This window comes from Sinohyriopsis cumingii, chromosome 13, assembly GCF_028554795.1.
Source record: "Sinohyriopsis cumingii isolate HCF-2022 chromosome 13, ASM2855479v2, whole genome shotgun sequence".
Taxonomy (NCBI): Eukaryota; Metazoa; Mollusca; class Bivalvia; order Unionida; family Unionidae; genus Sinohyriopsis; species Sinohyriopsis cumingii.
Window position 1 is genome coordinate 76,695,587 of NC_142973.1, and position 26,559 is coordinate 76,722,145.

General features: G+C 40.6%; 1 protein-coding gene across 3 annotated transcripts in view; it reads right to left on the reverse strand.

Annotated features, from left to right (window-relative positions):
• The window catches only part of LOC149785851 (putative ATP-dependent RNA helicase TDRD12), a 313,410-nt gene that overhangs the window by 36,566 nt on the left and 250,285 nt on the right, over positions 1-26,559 (reverse strand). For all 3 annotated transcript variants that reach the window (XM_089979811.1, XM_089979813.1, XM_089979812.1), the window contains 3 exons: positions 25,759-25,834; positions 5,905-5,957; positions 1,333-1,458 (listed from right to left, as the gene is read on the reverse strand). In XM_089979811.1, coding sequence (XP_089835937.1) covers positions 1,333-1,458; positions 5,905-5,957; positions 25,759-25,834 — 255 coding nt within the window. The remainder of the gene's footprint in view (positions 1-1,332; positions 1,459-5,904; positions 5,958-25,758; positions 25,835-26,559) is intronic.

The following is a 26,559-nucleotide window of genomic DNA, read 5'->3' on the forward strand; positions in this document are numbered from 1 at the left end:
TGTCATGGAAACACCCCAGGTCTCATTGCTGTCACCAGCTCAACTTGGTCATCAGTAGGCGCTCTGCCCTTAACAGTGTCCTCTCCACTGATGGCATACATCTGCACACCCGGTCTGACGGGAAACTGTTCAACCTGGCACAACTGCACTCGAAGACCAAAGTGAGGATGGTGCTCATCAGGGAGATTTTTGCATGACATGGCTCTTGTGACCCATACAAAAGGATGCACTCCAGAAACTGGGAGACCATTTCCCTGATGCCAACAAGCTGTTTGGGCTCAAGATCAGCCTGGAAAAGACAAACGTCATTGTGCAAGATACCACCATTGCCCCTTCCATCAAAATCTATGGTGTCACCCTGGAAGCACTCAGCAACTTTACTTACCTGGGGTCAACCATCAGAAATACTCTCTTGCTTGATGTGGAGCTGGACAGAAGGCTTGGAAAGGCAAACACCATCATGGCATGACTAATGAAGAGGGTGTGGGAAAACAACGCACTGACAGATCACACCAAGATCCAAGTCTACCAGGCCTGCATTCTCAGTACCCTTCTATATGGAAGTGAGACCTGGAGCACATACATGAGGCAAGAGCACCAGCTCAACTCCTTCCATATACGGTGCCTAAAAAGCATCTTGAAAATCAGCTGGTAAGATGGGTCCCACACAGCAAGATCCTGCAGCATGCAAGTATCTCCAGCATGTACTTCCTGCCGAGCAAACGCTGCCTTCAATGGCTGGGACACGTTCGACACATGGAGGATGGGAGGCTGCCAAAGGTCATCCTATATGGACAGCTGGCCACTGGCACCAGAAGAGTTGGCTGCCCCTCACTCCGTTCCAAGGAAGTGTGCAAGAGGGACATAAAGGCATGCAACATTTCACCCGATGGCTGGGAAGTGCTGGCCAAGGACCGAGGCACCTGGAGACTGATGGTAATCAAGGGCATAGCAGTCGCTGATGCAAGGAGAAGCCAGCTGGTGGCAGAGAAACGTGAAAGAAAAAAAGAGTGCAACCCCAGCAACTCAGACTTCCCAGTATGTCTGCACCAACTGCAATAGGGACTGTCACTTGCACATAGGCCTGCACAGTCAAAAAAGATGATACCTAAACCCCAGAGACAGACAACACTCCAAGGGCACTATTCACATGGTCTCTTGAGACTAAGTCGGCAATGATGACGAGTAATTCCTGATTGATATTTGGACTTTGTTGTTCATTTTCATTACCCAAACCCCTCACAAGAGGACGTTCTAGAAAAAATCCGTCCTTTCTTACAAAAATATTGATTGCATATCCCTCTCTTCCTTTGAGTCATGTGACTCAATTACCTGTCATAGGATGCCAAAACTGACAGAAGATCCAAACAAGACTCAGCTACCCTGCTGTCACAGAAACTAGCCAGGATCCTACCTACAGTGACACACAGCTGGGACTTCAGCATCTGACTGCACAACCTGTGAGCACATAAGAATAAAAATGTCAGTCTTCAATTTTAATCTGTATGGTGGCACAATTTACATTTATATCCCTTGAAACTGATTATTTCAACATAAGATGCCAGGCATTTATTTAATTCCTTAACTTTTAAATAGTTTAATAAACTAACAAAGTTTATTGTTCTTAAGTGTCCACAACAAAATATATATACCTATAAAAAATATAGAGTGAAAGTCAAGACAAGGATTGCATGTGTGTGTGTGTGTGATTAGGATTTTTAAGGTAGCTTGAACAATTTTTTCAGTCGTATCGCTACGATGTCTGCAGTGTGGCAGTTTATAGTGATGTCAAGCACTGGGGCATCATCCAGCAGACACACAGCATGATGTCCCACCCAGTCATATTATCCTGACACCAGGCCAACCAGTCCTAACACTAACCTCTTAATGCTGAGCACCTAGTGAGGCAGCTGTTAGTACCATTTTTGTAAGTCTTTGGAATGACCCGGCCAGGGTTTTAACCCATGACCTCCTGCTTCTGAGGCGGATGCTCTAACCACCCACTAAGTCACCGGTGTGGTCACAAGGACCGCGACCATCAAACTAATGTATACATGATAAAATAACATCACCATTAAGTTTGCAAAAATCACATATCTGCTTGAGGTAGTTTAACTATGATTACAATGCAGTTATTCCTCACTGTAATGTTAATGAGGTAATTTAAACATGAAGAAAATGCAAACAAAGTCCATCACTATAATGCTGTTAGTTATTTTAGCTATGACAAAAATGCAATTACAGTCCCTCATATAATGCTGATGAGGTAGTTTAAATATGATGAAAATGTGAATAAAGTCCCTCACTACAAATTCTGATGAGGTAGTTTAAGTATGATAATGCAAATAAATAAAGTTGTCCCTTGCTATAATGCTGATAAGGTAGTTTAAATATGATGAATTGCAAACAAAGTCCCTCACTGCAAAACTGTTTAGGTACATTAAATATGAACAAAATGCAAATAAAGTTGTCCCTCATTACAATGATGTTTAGGTAGTTTAAAGTGTGTTATTCACTATAATGTTGTTGAGGTAGTTTAAACATGATGAAAATGCAAATAATGCTGTCCCTCACTATAATGTTGATAAGGTAATTGTCCCCACTATAATGCTGTTTAGGTACAGTTTAGGTAAAATGCAGTTATCCCTCACTATAATCTCTATGAGGTAGTTCAAATATAAAAATGCAGTTGTCCCTCACTATAATCTCTATGAGGTAGTTTAAATATGATGAAAATGCAGTTGTCCCTCACTATAATGTTAATGAGATAGTTTAAATATGACAAAAATGCATTTGTCCCTCACTATAATGTTGATGAGGTAGTTTAAATATGATGAAAATGCAGTTGTCCCTCACTATAATGTTGATGAGGTAGTTTAAATATGATGAAAATGCAAATAAAGTAGTCCCTTATGACAATGATGTTTAGAGGAGCCATGCAAAACAGCATTAAACATTAACTTATACTACCATACATCCTCATATACAAGTTGGATCCAGATGCAAACAGCCTAGGTCCAGATCTGCTATTACACAATGAGCCAGTGGATCAAGATCCACATTGTATGCAGTTGGGCCAACTTATATGTGAGTATAACTGGTAACATCCATCCCAGAATGGGGTCATGTGACCAAAACCATGTAATATGAAGAACTGTATTATGCCAGGGATTTTCTAGGGTAATTGGGAATAGGATCTTGGTCCATCCATCAATTTGGGAAGTAGTTTGACAGATTAGGAACAAAGGTGTCAACCATATATTGCTAAATTAGGAATTCTGCAAGATGTTGAAACATTTTAAAAATGGGAGAGGGACCACTTATTGGATACAAGAATGACTGCATAATGAGGTGTTTTAATGCATGGGACAAAAATATTAAAGTGTACCATTAGGAAGCAAAGACTACCACAGGTTATAAACAAAAGTTATAAACTATTACCATGAAACCATACAATAATATGTCATTAAAGTTGTTTAAAATATTAAAACAAATTTTTCTAGTAAAGTACATGCTCTCTTTATAGACATAACTGCAGGCAGACATGGATGGTGTATGAGTATTATAACTGGGTAAGTATTATTGAAGAAATGTACTTTAATAGAAAATTATATTTCATTTTCAAATATGTTACCCAGTCATAATACCTTAGGAAATAAAATGAGTCAAACTAATTAGTGAACAAACCTAAAAGCAGATACAAAAATACCCCGTCAATGTGCCTCAAGTGGCATATTCTTATTTCGATGTGCCATTACTTCTTTCTTTTTTTGAGAGATGGATCCAATTTAAATTTAAAGGTTTATCAATAATATCCTTGTGAAATGTTTTATCTGTCCAAATGAAGATAAATGTTAACAGGGCAAAAGGAGCCTAAGCATTCCCTTTAACCACTGAGGTTTCTTTGTATAAATTATTTATTTACAGTATAACCTTTCTTGAGAGAACACTGCTATGAGAGACCACCTGTTTGAGAGACTAGAATCTCCATGCACAGATTTATTGATTATATAGTGTTATGACCTGTTATGAGACCACCTGTCTTAAGAGACCATTATTTCTTGGCAGAAGGGGTGATCTTTCAAGACAGGTTCTACTGTATTTATTATAACATCAATAGTTTTTTCCAAAACATAATTAAATTATTAATTGCAGATAAACAAGGAGTTGTTTTATTCTTACATAACAATTATACATGTATGATATAAATTTAACAGGTACAAAACATAATGAAAGATCCAAAAATTCTGCTAATATAAATTTGCAAGAACAGAAAGATTATGCTATTTTGTCCACTTCAAGCAAAATGTCTTCTTGAAGTTTAAAATGATATTTGTTACAAGTCATAGATCATCAGCAAAGTGCTGCAACGTTGACTTGCTTGTGTGTAGCAGTTCAAGCTTTTCTTTAACACACGAGTGTGTTGTTAATAGTTTTTTACTGACAGAAATGAGTGCATATGCCTGCTGCAGCTGTCTCAGATGCACTCTCAGTTTAAAGAATAAAAAGTTAAATGACTAATAATTATTCATGGTTGCTGAAGATTAAAGTAACTTTTAAAGGGTAAGTATCATTTGGTATCAATTCATAAATATGGGTATTGATATGAAAAGGTAAACTACACAACAGATTTTTCTAGTAAAATACACAACGACATACTGATTAATTGTTTCACCTCTACTGTTATCTCAAGTGAAATCTGATGCAAAAACCTTTATTCAGACCCGTGAAATTATCTGTGAAACAAGCAAATTCAAGGAATTTTTTATCGCAGTTTAATCACAAATGGCAATACAATTATAAAGTGTAAGGGAAAGTAAGAAGACAAACTGAAATATTGAACCATAACCTTAACCTTGATGATACCATTTTAAAGTACGTAATGCATCTTTGAGAGATGATGGTGAATTATACCAAGTTTCATTCATTAATTTCAAATGACTGTAAAGTTGTGTAGCAGAAGGAAACATGTGAGTAAAACATACGATATTGAGCCAAGACCACGATTTTGATCACAACTTCAGTGATGATGCAGTTACACAAGGCTTTTAAATTATATAACAGAAACCATGAAAGAAAACTTAAAATATTCAGCTGTGACCATGACCTTAAGATATGACCTCTTGTGTGATAAGTGACACACATTAAGGTGATGAAGTACACCAATCCAATGGCTTTACGGTTATGGAGTGATAGGGAAAGTGTCATGAAAATGAATGAAGATAGGACTTCTAATGTGACAAATGGCTTTACAGTTATGGAGTTACATAGAAAAGTGACATGAAAATGAATGAAGACAGGACTTCTAAAGTGAAAAATAACTTTACAGTTATGGAGTTACATGGAAAAGTGTCATGAAAATGAATGTAGACAGGACTTCTAATGTGAAACATGACACATACCTTCTGGTGATGATGTACAATACCAAGTGTCATTTCTTAATTTCAAATGGCTTTAAGGTTATATGGATTACACAAGCAAACTGTGGATCTATAGAAGTTACTGCTGTAATAAATTATCTTCAAGAGACTGCATCAGAGTGTGCACTGGCCTGAAGCTATCTAGTTTTGTAGATCACTAAGTTTCAGTATTGTAACACTACTATTTCTCCTGGTTTTGTTGTCACTTTATATATCCTTACATATCCAACCCTTAACAGATGCCAGTTTTTGTTGTCAATTTATATATCCTTACCTGTCTGACCCTTGACAGATGCTGGGTTTTTATTTCACTTTATACATCCTAGCTGACTGACCCTTGACAGACGCTAGTTTTTGTTGTCAATTTATATATCCTTACCTGTCTGACCCTTGACAGATGCTGGGTTTTATTTCACTTTATACATCCTACCTGACTGACCCTTGACAGATTGCTAGTTTTTGTTGTCAATTTATATATCCTTACCTGTCTGACCCTTGACAGATGCTGGCCAAAGCTTGACATACAGCACCTTGTACCTGGAGAAGAAAAAAAATCATACTTTTTAACATGACTAATCCTTTCAGATGCAGAGAGGGTACACCTATTATATCTAGAGTTGAAACTTACACCAAAATTTTCTGTTTGAATATTCAATGACTGTGTTCAGACAGAACTCTAATATTTGTTAGGTTAATAAAAAGCCATAAAATCTTTTTTCCTTTCTTATTTGTATCTACCTGTACTGAGAATTTTACTGAAATAAAGAGGAGTTGGAAGGAGATACATCCCATTACCTTGAAGAGACCATCTCTGCGATAAGTATGTGAGACAGCTTCAAGATAACCCAAATGGAAAAGACTCCATCTGTCTGGGAGAGGCTTTGAAAGGATTGCTCCAATTTTTCCCATTTAAGTGCATTAATCAGGATGAGAAGACATGCAGATTTGCTGATTCCTGTATCCCATTCCAGATCAGGTGTGGGAGGAATATATGCATTTGGCTATTGCAATCTATAGAAAGAGCATCAATTATTCAGGCCTTTAGCGTCCCTGACTGGTGAGACAAAGGCTGAGGTTTTGGCATTCCACCTTGTCACCAATATGTCCATCATAGGTTGATCCTAAGGAGTGTCTTTTGAGTGAAAACTGAGGAATGAAGGGACCATTCTATTTGTATTAATTCCCTCTCACAATAACATGAGTCTGACAATTCATAAGACAGCTTAGTAAATGTTGAACATAAGTGTGGATTGTCAATGAGGACATCACATTAGAAAATCTGAAACAATCATAAATAGGTCAGTGTACTTGCTCCACTTTGCTGCTTGAGAAGAGCCACCATGGTGAAGCAACTGGACAGAAAGAGAACTCCATTCCCGTGTAGATTCTGCCAGCCATCAATGAAAAGCTTCCAAAATGATTTCCATTCCAATGATGTTAGCATTTTGCGTTCACATCTATAGCAATTGTGATTGCCGGAGGTTGTGTCCAATGTGGTCACACTACCTTCAATTGCAAGAGTCGACCCAATGTCACAGGTTGGGTCTCCACCTGAACCACATAATCATTGTTATGGGGTCCCACACTAAAGTGACCAGGACTAAGACATCTGCTACCACAATGAGCAAAACTCAGCCTGCGAAGGAATTCTCTAGTGGGTGGTTTGTTCCAAATTGGCATGGAACCTACCACTGCATGAATTCAATTCTCATTCCTTGTACTTGATCATTCATTCCAGACCTAGTCAACCAAATTTTCAAAGGGTATCAGGTCTGAGATATTCTTGCTGACAAAGAGACTGCGTAGTCTTCACAATGGACCGTGCTAGGACCTGTTGTTGCATGCCACTGCAAACACTAGACCATAACAGTTGACTGAATGTGCTTTGGTTGAGGACCAACATATGAGTGCTGCAATGATGCTGAAGAACTCTGGCCAAAAGCTTTTTAGGTGTTTTGAACATGATATGGAGTCCCCAGGAAACTTGTTGGGTCCCCATGATGTCATGTTAAATCTGCCCCAATCAGCCACAAAAAGAATTAAGCCTTGTCCCTACTGGAATCTACTATAAAGACAGGATGGGGGGGGGGGCTGTATTGTATGTAATTAAGATAGGGATGGTCTCATCAAATGCTAGTGAAAATGATTGACCTCTCTCCGACTCCTTCCTTTAGTTGTAGGCAAGTGGCATGCGCTCTAAGGACATTCCTTCAACCTTGTTGGTTGCATTGCAAATCCCTCCACTGTAGCTGAGAATGTGAGAAATGGTTGCATGTTGTGATTTCTGTCAACCTGATCATAAAGAAGAGAATAGATAATAAAGGTTGCGATTATATCTTGGGCCATGGATGGTCTATATGGTGAGGGTAGAGAGCATTGCATCTTTTTCCACCCGTTGTCAGTTAATCGCTGCTATTACAGGTATAGTATGTTGTGTCTCTGTTATGAAGTTGGCCATACTATAAATAATGCCCCACTTATTCTGTAGACTAAAGTTATTGAGCACCCTGAATTGATACTGTAACATATCATGTACATGTTGTGGAACCTATGATTCCTTGTATATGGCCTAGTCTGGGCGAAACAGAAGTAGGTCATCTATGTGTGGAGAACATTGTCCAATTCATTATGCTGGGATAGGTTACAGGCTGTTTGATCCTTGTAACTAGACCATGAATCTGCTGTGTGAGAGGATACTTTTGGTTGTTGGTTAGCTCTTTCTCTCACTGATGAGCAATAGAATTAGTGCTAGAAGATGGCCTAATGAAGGCAATGAAGTGTCAATATATAATATCAAATCTTAATACTACCTGCATCATGGCTCTATGACAGCCTGTACAGGTAAATTCAGTGAAGCTTGGCACCTAAAAGCTAAAACTGCATTGGTTTAGAAAATTTACCTGCAGTATCTGGTTGTAGTGGAAATTATACATTTGTTAAAAGTTTTCTATGGCCACTAAAGACTATCATGCACATATAAGTAAAACTACAGCCTGAACTATTGTGAAGTAGCATAGGCTACCTCTAAGTAAGTAATACTATTAAGTCATGGCAAAGTGAAAATTGTAAAGGCTGAGCTTTGTCATCATAGGAAGAAAGAAAAGTAGGAAACAGAGTATACTTCCCTCTGGAAGTGAAGACTTCCCTCTGAGGATAGAGTATACTTCCCTCTGGAAGGGAAGACTCCTCCAACTTGTAAATGTAGAACTTCCAGAGTTTAGAGGATTTTGTGAGGTCCCTCTTGCTGCTTGGCAAGAATGGAAGTAATAACTGGGATATTCACATTATTTGGTGCCAGTCCATATACCAAGAGTAGATCACTCTGCCCATCCACCACCTAGGTGGCTAGAAAACTTTTAGCTTCTTTTAGATAAAAGTGTTATCTGGGAGAGCTGGATTTGCAAGGTAGTAGTAGTTCTCCAAAGGTATTATGATTGGGTAATGTATTTAAAGAAAATACAAAATTTCAGGATGATCGGTTTTCTAGCTTTATTTAATGGATCTTTTACTTTGTTTCTTGATATTTATGTCAGTAAATCAGTGTTTCTCACTGAAATGCACTTGTTCAAAAGTTCAAGCACTTTTCAAAGACTACTGAGCATTTTCAAGTGCTTTTGCAATCCTTGTTGAAGATGACCACTGATTTAAGAACTATTCAAGGTAACCACCAAATTTCAAGCACTTTTCAAGACTGTGAGAACCTCATGTGTGACAGTAAAGTTATTTGCTAATTCTATTAGTTACGACTTCCTGGATGTAATTTATTTTCCATGAAGAAAAAAAATTACATAATTATTACAGCTGCATGAACAGCAGCAGGGGGGGGCGAATCGGACAATATTCCGACAAATTTTCGATTAAGGCCTCAAAACGACAAATAGAACCTTCCTTCGAAATCTCACTTTTCGAACAAAAAAAAAATAAAGTCTCCGTTTGGCAAATGGAGCCTTAGCGTTTTTTGCTCGAAAACGCTATATTTCGCGACAACATCTCGTTGGTGTTTTCCCGTGGTAATCATCGGGCGTCCCGCGTCGATGTCATTGCCCCCCCTGCTGCTAAGTGGTTATTTACAACTAACCAAGTCCGATACGATATCGTGTCCGAGGGAGAGGGGGGGCGAATCGGACATTTTGTCCAATCGTTATTTTGCTTAATTAATACTTTCTGCACTCAACGATCTAGTGTCGTCAGCGCCTGGTAAAAAAAAAACGACGACGGTCCATCCTACACGATGGTGACGTCATTTGGTTTAATTAACACCTTCTGCGCGCCGATCCCCAGCGTCGTCAGCGTCCGGTAAGCACATCGACGACCGCGTCGATGTCATTGCCCCCTCTGCTGCTAAGTGGTTATTTACAATGAAAATTATTTACAACTAACCGAATATTTGGTCAAGTCCGATACGATATCGTGTCCGAGGATCATGTAAATTTATCGTTACGAATCCATGTGGGGTCGACTGAGCATGACTAAAAAAGTTTCGAAAAACATTAAAGTCCATGTCACCGCCGCACCATGTCTGCCAAATATTTCGTAGCGTGTGTGTATCAACGCCGTTGAACACAGCAAGAATATTACAGTTGTCTCTAATTACTTTTGGAATCTGAGTGTATCGTTGAGTGACATATATCACGTCAGTGTTTTTATGCCTGCCTCTGGAAAATATCCTAGCTGGGTTTTTTTGATTGTCTAACATAACATCATCGTACACGACTAGATTGTTAACGTCGCCATCAATATCATCAATACCCGGTGCATCATTGATATCCGTAATAAACTCAATAACATTTTTTTTAGCGATCGCTGATGCATTCTCATTGAAATCTTTCAACACCTCGTAGCATCGTTGATCATCTACGCTAGGAGCAACCAAATACAACTTATCCCACTTCATCCATCTCATTATTAAATTGAGTAACAATTGCGTCTTACCTGATCCAGATGGTCCGATGATAATCATCCGGATCAAGTTTGGTAACGCTGCAACATGCTTAACTGGTTCTCTTGTTTTAGTCGCCGAAAAATCAATTATATTCATATCTCTATACATAAATTATGGATCTATATTGTGTGAAGTGTAGAGTAAGTACTGGCACAAATGATATGACAACCGCTACAACAAGAAATAACAGATCGGCGCTTACTGGCAAGTGTGCACAATGCGGTACAAAGAAATTTAGATTTATTTCTATTAAACCCGGGGATGTTTTAAAAAAAAGCGAGGAGGTGAAACGCAGCCAAATTGGCAAAACTCCCCGGAACACCGTGGGCAAAGTATCCAGGAGAAAAACACCTCCCAGGATATAACTACTGTGGCCCCGGAACACGATTAGATATTAGACTCGATGATCAAAATCAGCCCAAACCCGGTGAGTATCCAATAAACGCTATCGATAAGGCGTGTCATGCTCATGATGTTGCTTACAAAAGTAGCGATCTGCAACAGCGTCATATCGCGGATGTAAAATTAATTCACGCGCTAAATGCTATTCCTGATAAATCCGTCAAAGAAAAATTGGCCTCATGGTTGGTAAAATCGGCTATGAAAGGTAAATTAATGATTGGCGCTGGTAATTAATAACAATCATCCAAGAAAAACGATGGATTCCATCTATTATTCTCCGAGAGGATACTGGAAGGGGAAGGCCGCAATTGGTAAGCTTGCAAGCGCTGCAAAGGTAACAAAGACCACTGCGGCTAATTGGTTATCCAAACAGGCTATATGGCAAATTTATCTACCACCGCCTAAACAAATCAACTTCTCTCGCTTTGATGTCGGCGTGCCTAATGAAGTTCATCAGGCTGATATACTATTTCTGCCGCATGACAACGGTTACAAATACGCGCTAACCGTAGTTGATGTTGCGAGTCGATACAAACAAGCGGAGCCGTTAAAAACAAAGTCAGCAACTGAAGTAGCCGGTGCGTTTGAAAGAATTTATCGAAGAGGCCCTCTGCGCTGGCCAAATCTATTACAAGTTGATCCCGGTAGTGAATTTCGCGGCGCTGTTTTATCAACGCTGAAACATCATAGCGTCGCGATACGACGAGGTCATACTGCGCTACATCGTGATCAGGCAATTGTTGAACGATTCAATCGGACTCTCGCTGAACGGTTATTTGGATATCAATACGCGAAGGAATTCATCCAAGAAAAACGATCTCGTGAATGGGTTAAAAGGTTGCCAGGTGTAATTGCAGCGTTAAATAACGAGATTACCCGAGCAATCAACATGAAGCCCAGCGACGCGATTAAATACGAGTATATACCCGGAAAATCAAAAATAAATAGCGTTTTCAAGCCGATTCTCGGCAATGTCACCGTGAGATATCTGTATGAACCAGGAGAGCTTGAAGGCGGTAAAAAAAGAGCTACTGATCCTATTTGGAGTGTTACCACACATAACATATCAACGATAACACGATCAACTGGTAGACCACCGATCTATAGGCTGGATTCAACTGCTCCTCAGCGCGGATTTACACGCGAGCAACTACAAGTGATACCTAACGATACTCAATTGCCCCCACGTGGTCTTAACTAGCGCCGTTGCGTCTATTGCACTCAAGACAGGTCAACCTCACATTGTTTTTGACATGACCGAGACTGTTATCGATCCTATCCACGGTAAATTGGCGAGTGTCTTTATCCGAATAACGCCAACTCATTATACAATTGCAACTTGCGCAGTGATTATTCTGTTGTTGTCGTAGCGAGATTATTAATTCGGCATCAATATCAAAACGCCGCTGTTTTTTTTTATCCTGTTGGCGGTAACCCGAGAGTTTTCTATCAATGACGCTTGCATCGATGGTGACTTTGTCGCCGGCTTCGTCAGTGACTCCGTCACCGGCTCCGTCAATAACAATTCTTCGAAGCTGATTTATCCTTCGTACTCTGGACACTGCAAGATAGACTAGATTCGACCATTCGATGCGATTATCAACTATCCAAACAATTGTGTCCGTGATGGTTAGTCCCTGCGAGGAATGTATTGTTGTTGCGTATCCTAGCGTCCACGGGGATTTATCAGCACGTAGCGCGTCCTCGACGACACCGATATCAACGAGCACGATATCATTCAGCACGAGAATTTGTTTTTCTGTCCGGCCTGGAATTTCAACTTCAATGTTCTGCCGCCGTGTGTCCGCGGGTCTATAACATAACGGCACTGGACGCGTTGGAAACTTTTCCTTATGCAACGTAAACAACTTCCGCTGAAGTGTGTCTCTGACTATCTTTCTACTCGCTACAATCAAATCGTTTGGTCTCCATGTTTCCCAGAATTCATTCAACGGCGTTTCCGGAATAACCTCGCGGATTATTTCACACTGAACTCTATCCGGCTGTAATCTGATTAGTTTTTTAACCTCGCGCAGTTGTTCATCAAGTGCTCGGTAATCAGTATCGGTTTCTTCATAATAGTCCACGAACCCGCTCAACCAATCATGTGGACCCTCGCCGACAAATGGTGGTGGTTGGCCATGGTCCCCACACATGATTACCGCTGTATTCGCGCGCAGCAACCACTCAAGAAACATTTGTAAAGTATCTAACGAAACAGTACATATCTCATCCCAGATGATAATGTCGGGAATAAATTTTTCACCCATTCGATCAGGAGTCCACTCACCGCCGCTGTATCGAAAAAAGCTGTGATAAGTAACGGCGTCAACATTTCGTTGTTTTATCTCTCGCGCTAGTCTATGGGTCGGTGTAAGCACGATTATACTTGCCCGCGTTCGAAATAATTCAATTGCCCGAGTCGTCTTTCCTGACCCGCCACAGCCGCTTAAATAAACCGTCTTGTGTCTACAAATTGGATCAGAACACGATGGTGCATTAGACCATTCTGACAATTTATCACCGCGTAAGTAGTTGTTCTCAACGGTGACATCTGCTGACGGGGAATAATCGCGTCGTATTTCATTTTTAATTCTCCATGTACCCCAACTCTCGTCCGGACTAGTAAACTCGGCTACGTTTCCCTTATACTTTACGTCAATATAAAATGAATCAACGGCTACTCTAACCGCGGTATCGGGGAATCTATTTATCATCGAGAATAAATTGATAGCGGCATAACCCAGCATAGACGCCCTCAAATGTGGATACGCCGGGCTGTCTCCATCGCTGTAGGTAACAACTGTACCCAACCTCGTTCCATTGGACAAGAAAGCTGTTTTGCAGTTCACGTATCTATTTTTTGCCACTGCGTCCTTGATTACGAAATCATATTCTGCGTCATCTATAATCAGCCGTGAGCAATATCGTTTGTAGTCGCAGTTTCTTCCACCTTGTGTGAACTTACCAATTATTCTTCTACCGAGATCTTTTGCCTCGCGGTTTCGTTGGTTAAATATCCTCCTGGACCATTCGATGATATATTCCTCGTCGGCATCAATGTTTTTTCTGGACTCGTCAATTATGCTATCTAGACGCTCCGGTTCTGGTAACCAGACTTCAGTCTGTGCCCGGTATGATATAATCGCGTCACTGACAATCAACGAAACTAGCATGCTACAATCAATCATATACCGTAGCAGCGCTATTGGCAGCCACTTCTTTTCAGCCATGTGTCTACCGATCCAAATATAGCAACAGCGATGGAGTCCTGCCGCGAATTCAAATGATACTATGCGAGCGAGTCCGGTTAAATCAAAATCAGGCAGTGGTCCATTAATAGCAACACGAGTCATTTCATGTCTGGGGTGTCCAAATCGTTTGAAATACTCAGCGGCGGATCCATACCCGAGAAAACTCGCTGGATAACAGGCAACCATATCAACCGAGATCATAGCGTCGCGGTTGTATTCAGTGTTCCATAATCCACCGTGATAATACTCCAAACAACTGGATTGTACATCCGGCAGAAATTCCTTGCGCGTTGGTCTCCACGCATTTTTCCTTGCTGCAACATGAGCTACAACCGATGGAATCGTAAAACAATTTGTTAGCAGTTGTTCATCATGCTCCTCAAATTCTATGGCGGTTTTTTTCATCCTGTTGTGAAATGCTTCAGTGCGATATAATTCGCCGTTTGGTCTTACAAACTGATCAAAGGTATCCGCATCGTTTTCAGCGCTGCGAAGTAACCACACTGATACAGGGTCGTTTTTACACAAGTAGGCAATAGCATCAAATAGTTTCCTCTCCGCGAGAAAACCATCCCTGGAGAATTGTTCTCCCAGGAATTCTTCGGGTATATACTTTACTGTTCTATCCCGTGGAAATATTGTGATCACGGGCGTCCATGCGTGTTCGTTATGATCGATAATTTTGATTGGGGCTCCCTTCGATTTATACTTCGATTCGTATAATACTTCACCGGTTATCGTTGTAACGGTTATTGGAAATCTCAACGACGTTTCTAATCTCGCTATGTCGCTGATGGTTGCTCCACGCTCTTTTACGGTTAGTTCCCACTGGTTGATTTTGCTACGTCGTAAATCAGTCAATTTGTTTCCTCGACATGCATTTGTAAAATGCTCTATTATTCGTTCTGCTACACAATTTATCCCAGTTGACTGTTTCATCGGTTTCAGTTTTCCGATATCAGGTTTCTTATTTAACGGATATATTCCATAAACAACTGCTGTTTCAGGATACGCTCGTTCATAGTATGGTCTATCAATTCCGGTTAACAACCCCGGCTTGGAGTCGCGGCTGACAGTGACTGTTTTCTTGTCGCTGAGAACTGGTTCAAATTTATCACGTATGATCCAATCGCCTGATTCCACCCGGACAATGAATTTTACTCTGAAGAAATACCTTTTACCGTCAAGTTGTGATATTATCGTTGCTGCGCGGTTGTCGTTCATGGTAGCATCAACAACACCATCAATTCGAAATGTTGACCAACTATGAGATGCACCATCACGCTTGAATTCATTGATACAATCGCGTATTTTACTCAACAGGGTTTTATCGTTTATTAACGCTTTTGGTGTGTCCTTGAGGACTCTATCGAGATTGAACTTAATATTTTTCCAGGGCTTAATTACTGCTAATCTCTCAAACTCATCCATATAATTAAAACAAGTATTTAAATAAAAGAATATAGTATAATGAATAAATGCAAATGGTTGATGATTGGGTCGATAACCCCGTGCAATAAATCATGTAGAGGTGAATTCTGCGGGTATCATTTACAAAGCGTTCGTAATGGTTCTCTTGGCCCCCTCCCGTGCTTGGTTTGTCACGTTGGTGTAAGAGGAAAATCGCAGTTGTGTATCAATTGTGGCGGCAAACGATACAGGGAACTAAAACGCTATTATGACAAACGAATAAAAAACGCCGTCATTGACCCCACCGCTGACTTCGTCATCAAAAGCCCCCAAGACTACGTTGAAAGATTCATAATTAAACCAAATAATAAATTAGACAAGTAGTATTATTATACAAATGGACCAAGAATTTCAGCCGCATCCCCTGGTCGTCAATTACGAGGCATCTCGCGACGGCATTGTTAGAAATCGTAGACTGAAGCCGGTTGGATGGAAAAATAATCAGGGGTATTTGATGTTTGGTGCCGGAAAAAAGAAGTATTTTGTTCATAGGGCGGTATTTGAAACATTTAACGGATTAATCGAGAATGGGCTTGTTATTGATCATATTAATAATAATAAGACTGATAATTCTCTTACAAACTTGCAAGCTATCTCGCAAAGTCAAAATACCAAAAAAGGGGAAACTGGTAAATACTCAAAGAAAGCAAAACCCGTAAAGTCATTTGATACAACAACTCACGAGGAAAAAATATTTCAGTCGATGAATGAGGCAGGAAAATATTTTGACATTTGTATCTCCTCAATACGAAGAGTAGCAGAACGAGTATATCAAACAGCGATCTCAAAAAAGACGGGTCACAGAATTCGATTTTCATATATAACATCAAAGGGAGATAACTCGTTTTGTGATAGCGTCGCATGACAAGAGTTACGTCCCTTGAAGTCCAATTAATGTTGCGATTAATTAATCATTTTACGATGAAAACTAATGAAATACACGCTGTTATCTAACAGCTGTATTCTTTTTTTTAATGTTTTATTTGAGTATTTGGTTTCATTTAGATGCCGTGAAACACCATTAATAAGTATTTAAGGATTCAAACGATTCAAGGGAATTCAAATTAACACACACCTTGTGACTGACGCCGCTGTATTAGTCACTTTATATATAAGATGACTCGTTATAAGCCTGGGGCTTTCGAAAGCCAATTCAACTAATCAAAACTAACCCACGCTCTTGACCCGGGCGTGTGGTTGTCTTTTGTTCACAATCATGCAACCGGGTTAATTTAATTGGGTTGCTTTTGATTGGTTGAATTGGCCGTAGAGTTCCGCCCCGCCGTTTTATGTTTGTGCTGTCTTGTGTCGTCCCATCATCCATCAATCATTTCATTGTAAATATATTCATCCTTAATTAAGTACATGTAGTGATGTCCCCCAAGCATATCTTCTGGGCGGTCTACGATGACGTTTGTCACCCTAGGCCTCCCTCTCGGAGATGTATGCTTTGGGGTTCCAAGATATGAATGTCCTTAATTAAGTATATGTATATGCCTGTAATCTGCCACAACACTCGAGTGGAGATTTACGGCATTGTACTGTCCATGTATGCCTGCAATCTGCCACAACACTCGAGTGGAGATTTACGGCATTGTACTGTCCATACAAAAAACGGGGTCAAAAATGACCCCCAATAATTTTATTAAAATTTTTGATATTAGAAATAAGATGTTTTATAAGAATAATGAATATCGAAGACATCAATAATATATTAGCCGAGATTTCAAAATTAAAAAATCAAGGAATTGAATTATCTGATGGTCTCGACAGTGAAAAAATATTATCCGATTATGAGATTATTAACGAACAGTCGAAACGGGGGCAAGTATTTTTTTATAAAACGATTACAACATACGATTAATGAGAACCTGTACCACAATGACGCAAATGCATTCATTGGACTATTTACTGCCGTTGAAATAATACGAAAAAAACTCGGACGTGTTTATGAACGACGCCGGGAGATTTCTAGTAAGATCAAAAACATTAGAAGGATTATAGACGAAAACTCCGATGGTACACTCGGCGGAAAATTAGAAAATTGCGGATCAATTTACAATAATGGTAGGTGAATCACTTACTACTCGGCTAGCCAGAGAGCGGCTAGCAGCGCTTAGAAAGTTTATACCGTTACGAGACAGAGTGAGAGAGAAACTTCAAACGCGACAACAAATGCAAACTGATTTTGCTGTTGGAAGTGAACAGTTATTTGCCCCGGTAACTAAAGCGACTAAGGATGTTACGGCGGTAACTGTACCCGTTCTTGGTGCGCTTGAAAAGATAGCGGCAGAGACAAAACAAACAAAAAGGTCTTTAGAAACACTCCCTGCAAAAATAGCGGCTGCTACAACACGGAGGCCATCACCACTCGCTATAACCGAACCACAAGAACCTTATGTTACAATGGCCGACGAGGAAGAATTAGGTGCTACTGCGAAAGAACCAGAAGAAGAAATACCCGAAGAAACACCAGAAGAAGAAATACCGGAAGAAAAAGAGGGGAATATACCCCGTATTGTACTCAAGAAGAGCACAATAGATGAAATTAGAGGCTTCAGCAACAGGGAAGAATTAATTAATTTTGCTGCCAACAATTTTGCTAAGAGCATACGAGATAAGAAGCATATCAATAGCGGTTACGAGAAAAATATAAAGTCGTTAAAGGACTGGGCAAGAATAGTGTATTTAGCGAGTAAACATAAAGATGCATTACCACATCGTAGTAAATCCGATTACGACGCATTCCACAAGGAAGTTAAGAGTATAACACCAAAAAAAGGAAAAGGATACTCTGTTGGTAAAGAATCCTACGGCGTTACCTGTCCTAATAGTGTTCTCAGTGATATATCACGGCTGGAAGTACTAATCGGAGGAAAACGAGCCGGAAATAACTCTCCGGAAATAATCAATGAGGCCGCTGATATTTGCAAGCGGTTATTTGCAGGCGGTATTATGGACATTAATGCATATCGAACGCTCATAGACGAGCTCGTGGATGATTAATTGGAAAACTGGTGTTTTTAATAAGGATGATCATACACTACAACCACGATAAACCAGTACTCGTCTACGTGGTAAACTCGCGATTGCCTGTTTACCGCGCGTACTGTGGAGATGGTCTCGGTAGCACCATTGCGGGGTTATTTACAAGAATGGCTCCAAAAGTAGCGCCGTTAGCCAAACAATTAGGAATGAAGGCTATTGATGTTATTCGTGATAAGGGAATCAGCGCTATTGGAGATGTTGCCGGAAAGGCGCTTTCAGCCGCGCGGGACAAACTAATGTCGTTGGTGAAATCCAAGAGATTTTCAAAAAGAAAACAGAAACCACCGGTAATGCCATCAACGACAGTGATGCCTGCAAATGTCAGTAAAGTAATAAATAACGCCGTGGAAGAAAAACTAGAGTCGTTGGCGACGACTCCGTCGTTGGCGACTTCGCCATCCGCCGATGCGGCAACCAACGCGCTCATGAACGCGATAGCGGGGAGTGGTTTAAATTCAAAGAATTTACGACGAAAACGACGTTGATGGATTTCAATTGAAAACATCAACATGATAAATAATAGAATGTTTGCGCGAACCGCTGATCCCGCGTTTGATATGGACGCCCCAGTGCGCAGGGATGATTCTGTCCGTGATTATCAATTTTATTCTTATTATGCAGCGCAACCCGACCTACGATCGCGAATTGAACTTCAGGTCCAAGATACCAGTAAATACTTTCTGCCGTGTGAAGCGTTTATCGAAATCGAGGGAGAACTCGTGACAAATGCCGCCGATAATGCACCATACGCAGATGACCATCGTGTTCGAGTTGGCTTCGTCAACAACGGTATCATGGCGTTATTTGAGAGCGCCAGATATCTTATTGACGGGCGAGAAATTGAATCAATAGAACGCGAGGTTGATGTTGCAACAACGATAATTGGGTTGGCGAGATACTCGGATGATTATACAAGATCGGCGGGTCCATCTATGATGTTCGCAAAGGACACCACCAATAACGCTGATCATCTTCAGTACGTTAACGTGCTGACGGCAAGAGATACCGCAATTGACCCACAGGCTGAAGCAAATAACCCAGACCGCAGAGCAAGACCAGGCGCTGATTTCACTGTTATAAAAAGTCTTAACGATAATTACAATATGGGATTCGCAGCACGAGTAGGGTGTTGCAAAGACCACGCCGAAAGTTTTCATGCGCGATTCCACTCCATCACATATTTGGATTCTGCAGAAATGTTAGAAAAGTTATCTATGGGGCTAAGCATACAATCGCGCTGACGCGAAAGGGCGATGATAACAATGCAATATGGCGTGCTGGCGTCGCTGCCGGTAAGGTTGTTTTAACTAAAATGGCATTGTGGATGCCGGTGCTGACTCCATCAGTTACCACGGAGGCACGATTGTTAGCATTTATGGAACAGGGAGGGAAATCGTTGTTGAGTTGGCTAGCGGTAACAACTGATGCTAAAGAAGATAACGTCGCCGATACGTTTACATGGCACCTGGCATCAAAACAGGGTGTTTCAGCCCCGCGTCATATATTCATAGCGCTACAGAATAGGGAACGATTGGGCAGTCAAGAAAGCAGCCATATGATATTTGATCAATTAGGAGTCAGGGATGTTTCGCTGAGAATAAACGGACAACAGGAACCATCCGAGGACATACAGCTTAATTACGGCGACAACCATATCGCACGTGTGTACCATCGATTGCTGTCATATATGGGTCGTGATCAAAACGTCGACACTGGTTTGCAAATATCGCAACTTGATTTTAAAAACCTGTATCCGATTTATTATTTTTCGCTGGAACATCTTGATTTAACGAGACAATCCGTCGTTGATATACACTTCCGAGCTCGTATAGCCCCGGGTGGCGCCGATTATAGAGCGGTTGCTGTCATTCTCAGCGATAAATCAATGCTGCTAGAAGGTGTTGGTGGACGAATGAGAATCGTTGATGCGCCAGTGGAAAACATGTAATTGAAAGCACAAAACGCGTTTACAATAAATGTCGTATAGTGTCGTCAGTGTAGAGTTGACTGATGGTCAAGTCAAGAAATTACGATCAAAGTCGGCTAAACAATGCGGGACCACAATAACGCTGAAGCTGTCGCAGATGGCAGGTGGTAATCATAAGATATCGTTGACGGTGCGTCAAATAAAACATTTCAATGATGCGATGAAGAATAAAAAGAGAGTTCAAATAGATTTTTCAGCCGCAGCAATTAAAAACATGGAAAAGACCGGTGGGATATTTCCGCTGTTAGCTGCGATTCCGGCATTGATTGCCGCGGCGGCCCCAGCAGTGGCTAAGGCGGCTGCGTTAGGGGCCGTTGGTACCGCGGCGGGGATGGCATTGAAGAAGGCAACCGGGAAAGGCTACAAAAAAAAACGACCCGTAGCCGGAAAGGGTCTAAGACTACCGGGAACCCCGTATTCATGGTACTCGGGAAAGGGTCTAAGACTACCGGGAACCGTTTATTAACTCGGGAGTCAATGACTCCTGAGTCTATGACTCCAATGTCTAATTTTGATTTAATAGACGCCGCAAACGCGCTAGCGATAAAAAACTTCAGAGGTGTTTTTATGAGGGATCAATTACCGGCGGCACCAAGGAATATTGAAACCGGCATAATTAACCTCGATGGGTCCTCCGGAGCGGGAACTCATTGGGTTGCATACGCGATTGATCCGCGTGCAATCGTCTATTTTGATTCATACGGGTTAGCTCCGCCGAAAGAGTTCATGCGGTATATCCGGGCGTGTTCAGCCCGGGCGTGTTCAGCCCGGGTTTTTTATTCCACGCTGCCAACGCAGCGATTAAGTGACCCACCGATATGTGGCCGTGAGGTATTGAACGTACTCGCGGCGATTTCATCATCGCGGAAACCACCTCATGTGGTTGTAAACGAATACACTAGTGGGGTCGTAGAGACCCGGCGGGTTAATTAGAAACGTCGTTTTTTTCTACAATAACGATGATTGATATTTGGGGACGACCGGTTTCGGCGCTGAAAGAATCCACGGAAACGGCAGCCGCCGACATAAAAAAACTAATTGAGGATGAAATCGCTGATATGTTGAATTTAACAAGTGTTGACCCAGGCGAAATAGTTGTATTTCAAGACCGCCAGGGTAAATTGAAATCCAGTAATATGTCACTGAATGACGTTTTAACACGACAGCGTGATGCCGACGATGGCACTATCGCGTTGTATACCGCCGACGGACGATTCAGACCGGGTAAACATATATTGGAGATAGAGGATAGGGTAACATTAGTCCAGAACGGTTTTACAAGGTTAGATAGATCGGTGACCGAACTTGACGCGCAGGTGAAAAAATCTGCCACCGAGGTGAAAAAATCTGTCGCCGATATACAACTCACTACCGCTAGTTTTTTTGGAACCCCGACGGTAACCGAACCAAATCTTGCAACAATAAAAAATACTATTTCGGAGTTTACGACGCTGTCGGGCCAATTTTACACGTTACGAAAAAATTTTAACAGGGTTGATAGCGCCGTTGATAAATTCCTTGGTAAAAAAAATACCAAACCGGATGAAATCACAATAACTATAAATGATATCACTGCGTATAGACAGGAAATAGAAACAATCAAAACTGATGTTGCAACGAACAAAAAGAGTGTAGACGCGCATGAACGGGAAATAGAAATAATCGGCGCTAATGTTGCAACGATCATAAATAATGTAGACTCGCATGGACGGAAAATAGAAACAATCAGAACTGATGTTACAACGATCATAAATAATATGGACGCGCATACACAGGAAATAGGAACAATCAAAACTGATATTGAAGCGAACAAAAAGAGTGTAGACGCGCATACACAGGAAATAGGAACAATCAAAACTGATGTTGAAGCGAACAAAAAAAATGTAGACGCGTATTGGCGGGGAATAGGAATAATCAAAACTGATGTTGCAGCGAACATAAAAAGCATAGACGTGCATACATATGAAATAGGAACAATCAAACTTGATGTTGCGGCGAACAAAAAAAGTATGACCGAGAATACACGGGAAATAGAAACAATCAAAACTAATGTTGTAACGATCATAAATAATGTAGACGCGCATGGACAGAGAATAGAAACAATTAACACTAATGCTATAGCGAGCAAAAAAAGTATAGACGTGCATGAAGGGGAAATAGAAGTACTCAAAATTAATGTTATAGCGAACAAAAAAAGTATAGACACGCATATACAGGAAATAAATACACTCATTACTAGGGTTGCAGCGAACAAAAAAGATGTGGACACGCATATACAGGAAATAGGAACGATTAAAACTGATGTTGAAGCGATTAAAGACGGACTACCGAGAGTAGCAGAGCAATTCGAAAAAATAAAAATCCCTCATGAGAACATCATCAACACAGTATACACAATTCGGCATGGATCATTCGATTGGACTTCTACACAGAATACAGTAAATATTACCGCAACTGTTAAGGGCATTTATCGACTGACACTGGTTTCAATGATGCAGTTTAATATATTATCGTCGAGTTCATCCGGGTTTAACAATACAATATCAACAATTATAGACAGGAACGCAACTGAACAGTTTACAATTTATGCCGTTGATAGAAATCTAGCCCGGGCAAACATTACATGGTATGTGGAATTTGCAGCGAATCTAAGTAATTAAAAACATTAGCTCTTTTAAAATAAAAATGACCACCAAGGAAATTGAATCAGAGGTATCACCGACGTCACATCAATATCGATTCGATACCGCAAAAGAATTTTCCGCGAACTTGAAAACGCTTTCCGAACAATACCGTGCAAAAATAAAAAAATACCGCCGAAAAATAACCGCCATCGACGCGGTCGTGTACTCGGTGTCGGGTATAGTAGCTGGCGCCGGTGTTATTTTATCCACGGTAACCACGATAGCCCCGATCGCTGTTCCAATCGCTGTCTCCGCAATGACAACAATTGCTGGAGTCGCCAACGCAATCACTAGGAAGATATCATCGTGTTTTCAGAAAAAACTCGACGAGTACACAGTAAAACATCAAATAGTATCCGACGCGTACTCGAAATTATCCGGGTTGATCTCGTTATCGATTGATAATTTGTTCGTATCCGATGTTGAATTCTCCACGATGGTCCAGTTGTATAGCTCCGCGATGTCAAAAATCGAGGATTTTCAACTGGAAGCCGGAACCACCTCAATGGGCTCTGGTTATTAATATTAAACACTAAAGACAACAAATAATAATAATGTCGCTGAACCCCGAAGGGTTTCAATTACTTCAGCGGATCGCGGAGAACACCACTCCGGTACAAACAAATATGATATCGATAACATCAACGAAACCCGAATTCAGTGTAAACTTTCCATCACCGGTTCCAGTGAAGGAAATAGCGCTGGCAAAATTGCGAGTATATCACAGTTGGCCTAATATTCGAGCGGACGCATTTAACGGACAACAACCTAATAACTCGCTGGTTTTTGCACGGAAAAATAAACCCGATGGAACCCCAAACTGGGAGGAGGTTACAATACCAACTGGGTCATACCAAATAGAACAAATCAATAAAGAATTTCAACGCAGGATAAAATCGATCACAGGAAAAGAATCAAAAATCGCTATTACGGTTCATGAACCGACGTTATCGTCGACGATTGAAATAAGCACACCGGGGTATATGGTTGATATCTATAACAGTTCAATAAGAACCATACTAGGTTGGCCTAAGAATCCACCTTATGAAAACCCCGAGGGCAAACAATCGTATCATGAGATTAATCCCAATTATCGAGATGTTTTGTTTGTTATGAAAAACTCGTCACCCCCCGACTGGTTTACATTTCAAGACAGGAATACCATGTATTGGTATTTTAGGTACGAGAAAACTCCTGGATCGGTCGTCGAGGCCGAAGTTAATTTAAATGATATCGATAGGTTTTTTATCGAGATTAATCGTATTTACCAATCACAACTAGAACAGCTACGGGAAACAAAAGCACAAAAACACGTTGAGGTGTTAAATCAACTTATATCAGACATGGAATATATCAATGAAAGAATCATCGGGGTAATATCCACTAGCAGAATTGATAATAAACAAAAATTCCTAACCGAGTATAATATCGCAGAAGCCGATTTACCCGATTTTAAGTTTCCAAGATACAACACGCCAGAACTAAGAAAGTCTCTTAATGATTTTATCGGTCCATCAACTTATATCCTCAGACACGATAACGGGGATGATGGTAGGCATATTGCTCCATACAACGTAAATATCGCATCGGTGATAGCAATCAATCTAGTGTGTGATGTTATCGAAGGGAGTTACCAGGTAGATACCAATCAATCAAATCAAGCTCAACAGGGATATATCCTTTATTCATTTTCACCAACAGCCCCTCCGGGATTTTTAATCGTTGAGAATCCGATTAATCCGGTCTATATGCGATGCCATGATCGGTTTTTAACGAGAATTAATTTTAAACTCACCGATCAGTCAAATAACCTAATTGATCTACAGGAGGAGGAGTTAGTGATCACTCTGTTTGTAAGATCATTGTAAATAACCACTTAGCAGCAGAGGGGGCAATGACATCGACGCGGTCGTCGATGTGCTTACCGGACGCTGACGACGCTGGGGATCGGCGCGCAGAAGGTGTTAATTAAACCAAATGACGTCACCATCATGTAGGATGGACCGTCGTCGTTTTTTTTTTACCAGGCGCTGACGACACTAGATCGTTGAGTGCAGAAAGTATTAATTAAGCAAAATAACGATTGGACAAAATGTCCGATTCGCCCCCTCTCTCCCTCGGACACGATATCGTATCGGACTTGGTTAGTTGTAAATAACCACTTAGCAGCAGGGGGGGCAATGACATCGACGCGGGACGCCCGATGATTACCACGGGAAAACACCAACGAGATGTTGTCGCGAAATATAGCGTTTTCGAGCAAAAAACGCTAAGGCTCCATTTGCCAAACGGAGACTTTATTTTTTTTTTGTTCGAAAAGTGAGATTTCGAAGGAAGGTTCTATTTGTCGTTTTGAGGCCTTAATCGAAAATTTGTCGGAATATTGTCCGATTCGCCCCCCTGCTGCTTGAACTGTTTCTCTTTTCAACAAATTTTAAATCATGTCAAGCTAAGATAATGTTTGCTTTAACCAATTCCAGTTACACAAATTACCAAATTCTCTGGATAAAAACAATACCAGGAAGAGAGACAAGTGAACAGAATTATTTACCTGTGGATTTTCTGTAGATTCAAGAAGTTCTTTCAGGGCAGACACACGCCAATCTTCCTGGAACTGCTGCTGGAATCTGAGAACATGAGAGTATAATGTAATGGAGGTGCAAGAAATTGTCATTGAAAAAATATTAATGTGCATGTACCAAAGAAAGTGAAAGTACTATAAAAAAATTAACAATAAATAGACTATGGTGTAATCGAATTTGTGATTCACTAACACATTTTATCCTGAATAAGCCTATGGTCAGTATCTTATTTTATCCTGAACATCACTATGGCCATAATCTACTGTGTATGTGTTGTCTCTATAGAAACATGTGTTATACATCATAAATAGCTGTGTACTTCATCACCAAATAAGGAAATGCCAGCACAGTCAGACAGTACAAAAAAATAGTTGGAAATGTCACTGCCGACTGAAAATTTATCAATAAAATCATGGACAACTCAGACGTTAACTTGGATGCTAACAGAAAAAAAATATCCGATGAGTATATTTTCATGAGAAACTAAAGATTTAAAACGAAGTTCATGTTTTAGAATTTGATGCAAAAAATTGTTCGAGAAGTTCTGTTGAACAGTTGTTGTAAAATAATTATAACTTTTGAACTGACAGTGCTAAAAGATTCAAATCTGAACCCAATACTGGAAATTATTATAACTTTTGAACTGACTGTGCTAAAAGATTCAAATTTGAACCCAATACTGGAAATTATTACAGTGTGACCCCGCTATAACAAGGTAGTTGGGAGCCATAGAACCAACCGTGTTATAAGCAACCAGGTCAGTTAGATGA